The 4,700-nt window shown below is 45.0% G+C and overlaps 1 protein-coding gene across 1 annotated transcript in view; it reads right to left on the reverse strand.

Annotated features, from left to right (window-relative positions):
• Positions 1 to 3,089: 3,089 nt before the first annotated feature.
• The window catches only part of KIF26B (kinesin family member 26B), a 286,675-nt gene continuing 285,064 nt past the window's right edge, over positions 3,090 to 4,700 (reverse strand). Inside the window, exon 16 of the mRNA XM_021716370.1 lies at positions 3,090 to 3,765. Within this exon, the coding sequence (XP_021572045.1) occupies positions 3,617 to 3,765 (149 nt within the window). The 3' untranslated portion in view covers positions 3,090 to 3,616. The remainder of the gene's footprint in view (positions 3,766 to 4,700) is intronic.

A 4,700-nucleotide genomic window follows, 5' to 3' on the forward strand; every position in this document is an offset into this window, starting at 1 on the left:
TGGGGCCAGATTTCTACCTGCTGAATTCCCCATGCAGGGTTACACGGATATTTACCCCAGCTTCTAGTGCCAATAGCCCCTTCTCTGTCTTGAGGTTCCTTGTGTGATTCCCACCTGTGTTGAGACGGACCCACCTTTGTATTTGCATCTCAAGTTCCCTATGCTCAGAATAGCAATTGGAGATTAAACACCATGCAGGGTGATCTGATTTCAAATCTGGAAGAGATGAAAGTTAGCTTCCCACAATGTAGAGGGGAATTCAAGGACAAGATCAAAGTTTGCAGCTCTCAGGCGGGGATTGAAAGCCCAGGATAAAGCAAACTATCACTCTCTCGCAGCACAGAACAGCATCATGAAATGCAATACAGATTTACTCCCAGGGAAACAATATCACTGTTTCCCTTTTTTAGATCTTAGTTGTGCTCTGCTGCTAATGCTTCACCCCACACTAAACTATTTAGAGCAGGGGTTGAAGTTTCAGACAAACAATTAAGGCTTACACATCTAAATGTTAACGTCAAGTAAGCATTTCTCTAGTCCTTTCATTCGTGGCTAATGAAATAGAAATGGGTTATTTGACATTCCCTTTGCCTTTTTGCGGTTATCTGGCACCAAAACCAAAAGGACACCTGGTACTGTCTCACATCTGGTCACTGTATGAGGCATTTTTCAGTTATTGGGACTGCTTCAAAATAGTCAGCTGGACCATCTTCCTTTGTGCTTAAAAATCATCTATCTATATAGTCAATTTATAGGCAGGGCAAGGAATAAGCATATCGTAGCATAAAATGCATCATTTCGTTACATGGTTTATCAGTACTTGGTAAATTTAAGATGCTTGCAGGTCAAAAGAAAAAAAAAAAAAAAGGAAAAGAAGAGAGAAATAACGGATAGCATCCGTGCAAAGTTGTGCTCCTACATCATGGCCAGCAGGATCCTGCGAGATATTCCATGACGTGGCATTTTGGGAAGCCAGTCTGACTTGGTAAGAGACCTCTTGGGTTTCATTTAGCCATTTGTTATATCATAAAGTTGCTAGAAGTATATAAAAGCAGGTTTAGGCAGGAGGAAGCTGAAGGCCACTCCCCTAAGAAGTATTCTACTAATTGAGATTTTAAATCTCTGTAGACATTTCTACTTGGTCTCATTCCAGGAAGGGGACCAGGCTCTGTCCCTGCCCTACCAAGGACATCAATGTGGCACAGTGACCTCGGGAATATGTGCAGGGGCAAAAGCTAAGCTCACTGATTACTAATAAAATGAATTTATTTCCAACAAGAAAAAAAGTACTTACCTTTGAAAATTCCCAAGTTAAAGATTTTTCATGAAGTGGTATATTTCAAACCAGCCGCCAAAAAAGATGCCAAATGGAAAACTCAGAGGATTGGCATCCTTTGGGTCCAGATGCTTCCAAGAACACTGCGTTTAAGCAAGCCCACTCACACTAGTGCTATGAGGCCAGAGGTAAGTCCAGGGCCACGGATTATGGGTTTACAGTTCAAGAACTCAGGGAGGCCCTGCTTCCCAAGGCAACACTTGTTTTACAGGGGGGTGGGGAGAAGATGCATAGAGGGGGAAAAAGGAGGAAATGTGCTATTCCAGAAAAACCGTTCACCATATTTTAGGACATTCTACTAGCAAACTTGGGCCTATCTCCTGTGTGTACCTTTGCATAGGAGCAGACTCTTACAGAGAGTGCAAAGCCAGACTGGTGGCCCATGAAGCTAGCTTCCAAAACACATGCACCAACAAGGCCATCCGAGCACTGTTTTGATAATAAAGGATCCTGACTTCAGTTCCCATTTACTGAGCTCAGTTCAAACTTGCTGGCTGTTTAGCCATCTATGTGGGCTGCATGTGTTCAGAGGTGCTTTGACCAAAAAAAATGCAAGGCTTCTTTTTCCTTGAGGAATAGCTGTTTTGGGGGCAGCCTAGCCTGGAAATTGGCTTGTTAAGATATGCTGCATTTGAGGGCAAAATGGAACAGTACTCTGTGCAAACCCCTGAGCACCTTCCTGAATGGGAAGACTGCAGGGTCTCTTGGAGAGGGTTCTTCTCTGGAAGGTGGGAGGACTTCTGGATTCTGTGCTGCCCCAACGCCACTACAGCTGTTATCAAGGAAATTCCTTGATCACTCTGTGCCTTAGGTTTCTTTCACAAAAATGGGTTTGATAATCCCTAAGGGAATTGTGACAGGGATGGACATCTGAATTTGAGAATGAGGTCCTAAGTTTTTGAGAGTCAAGACGTGGACATTCATATTCATGATACTCTGTGTTCTACCTATCCAGGATTATGGATAGAGGGAAGGAAAAATTCTCTCTGCCTTTGGGTACCATGGTTGAGGGGACAAGCCTTGTCTCTTCTTGGTATAGAGGCTTTGGGACATGTGTTAGCTGGAACTCTTGCTTTTAAGCAGTCCTCTGGACAACAGAAAAGTTGTGCAGTCTCAAGACTCCTTTGAGTCTCTGAGCATGTGAAAGTCTGAGAAGGTCTCTAAACTGGGAAAAATCCCCCACTTCACAAAACGAGAAAACAAAGAAATATGGCTCTGTTGAATTGGTTCAAGCTTTCAACTCAGAGTCTTTGGAATAAAAATGAATATGAAAAATGTTTGAAGGGCCATGAAACCCCGGATTTGTGGGTCAAGAAACAAGTATGTATGTGAGGACTCGGATGGGGGGGACCCTTATTCAGAATAAACAGTCCACCTACAAGGAGAGTGAAGGGCCCAGTTCGCAAAGGACTCCTTTTCCCTTAAAGATGCAGGCCCTGTCTCCTCTCCCATTCTCTGAAGCTCACATGCACCTGCTCCATGATCAGCCTTCCAAGTCTGTCATGCAGACCTGTGGGAGGTGCACCTGTAGGAGGTGGCGTCAAGGTGACCTGCGGCTCCAAAACTTCTTTGGAAGCAAACACTGGCTTGTGCCGCTAGATTCTGTTTGAGTGGCCTTACCAGAATCACCATAAAAGACAGTTAACATTTACTCATATGCAATACTGATTAGGAAATAGTTCTACAAACACAACTTACTTAGAAACAGCAAGTCAGAAATAGGATAAAACACCAAGAGAAAACGAGCTGTAAATACATTTCAAAAATGTGTTTTTCTTTTTTGTTTTGTAGTTTTCATCTTGACTAGCACCATCTGTACACAAGAAAGTATGAACATAAATGTTTGGATAATAATAAAGATTTGCAAGGCACTTAGTCGTTCTGGGTCATTTTTTGTTGTTTTACGTTCTCTTTCCACAGCAATCCTATGTCCACCCTCCCCCTTTCTCACTAAAGCAAGAGAAGAGTGAGGTGTCTTTTGCTAGCAGTTCTTATGTACAAACAAGGTCTTTAAAGTTCCTCAAAGTGCTTTTTCAGTCTCGCGGGGCTTCAACATCCCTTGGGCCATCATTTTCTCCTTCCATGGGTGTTTGGCGTTTGCACCTTTCCTATAGAAAACAAAAGAAAACTTCGCCTTCCGCTCAACGCTCACTCCAGACTTGCCACCAACCTTCATCCTCATTCATTGTCTTTGCCACCAGCACAGAGGGCCTGGGGGCAGGTGACGTCTCCGTGAAGTCCTAGGGAGCGAGGGGACTGCTAGGACAGGAGTCCAGCTTTCTATCGGCGCCTGGAGGTGATGTCAAAGCAGGTGATCATCATGAGATGGGCCTTGCAGAAGTTGACGCGGCTCTCCAGGCGTTCCGTCACACACTCCAGCGCCTCCAGGTACTCCAGGGAATCCAGCTCCAAAACCTGCTCCAAGTCAACTGCAAAAGAGGAGACGTCCGATGGAGACATGAAACTCATAGGGTAGGAACCATCTCCTGACAGCTCTGCCCACGGCTGTCCTCCTTCCCCATTCTTTTCCCTTCCCCCACATTTACCACTTGGTCCAAAAATCTAATCTTGCCTGCCTCGGGCAGCATTGGTGTTCCCTCCTGCCTGATTCTTGGCCTCTCTTGGGTAGAAATGGAGCCTGTTCACCAGGTTTTAGATCCTTAACATTTTGTTGAGACTGTACTGAGGAGTGAGGTGACATTCTAGCTCCCCTCACCTCCAGCCATCTACATCACAGGAGTTGAGAAAGATTCCAGCACCATTATTCTTGACTAACCATAAAGTAAGTAGTTATTCAAGCTGAGATAGGGAGATTCCCTTTCTTTTTTTTTTTTTTTTTGAGTTGGAGTCTCACCCTGTCGCCCAGGCTGGAGTGCACACAGCCACCCCAGCATCGACCTGCTGGGCTCCGATGATCCTTCTGCCTCACCCTTCCAAGTAGCTGAAACTACAGGCATGCACTACCATGCCCAGCTGAGTTTTTTTTATTTATTGTACAGATGAGGTCTCACCAAGTTGCCCAGGCTGGTCTCAAACCCGCTGGCTCAGGTAGTTCACTCACCTTGGCCTCCCAAAGTCCTGGGATTACAGGCTGAGCCACCAAAGACTCCCCTTTTGGAGTCTTACATTTATATCTCTTATATGAAAGGATGTTTCTCTCTGGCTATTCCTTCATGCCCTATACGTAGCTGCCTCAAACTGAGAAATCTGACCTTGTCTCTTGGCATGTCCTTGTGCACTCTGACCTACTCACTGGTCACTCAGAAAATATGATGATAAGCAAGATCTATGTTAATAATTAAGATTCCTGGCCGGGCTCGGTGGCTCAGCCTGTAATCCCGTGCCTTTGGGAGGCTGAGGTGAG

The sequence above is a fragment of the Carlito syrichta genome, unplaced genomic scaffold (genome assembly GCF_000164805.1).
Source record: "Carlito syrichta isolate Samal-C Ts95f unplaced genomic scaffold, Tarsius_syrichta-2.0.1 Scaffold308800, whole genome shotgun sequence".
Classification (NCBI taxonomy): Eukaryota; Metazoa; Chordata; class Mammalia; order Primates; family Tarsiidae; genus Carlito; species Carlito syrichta.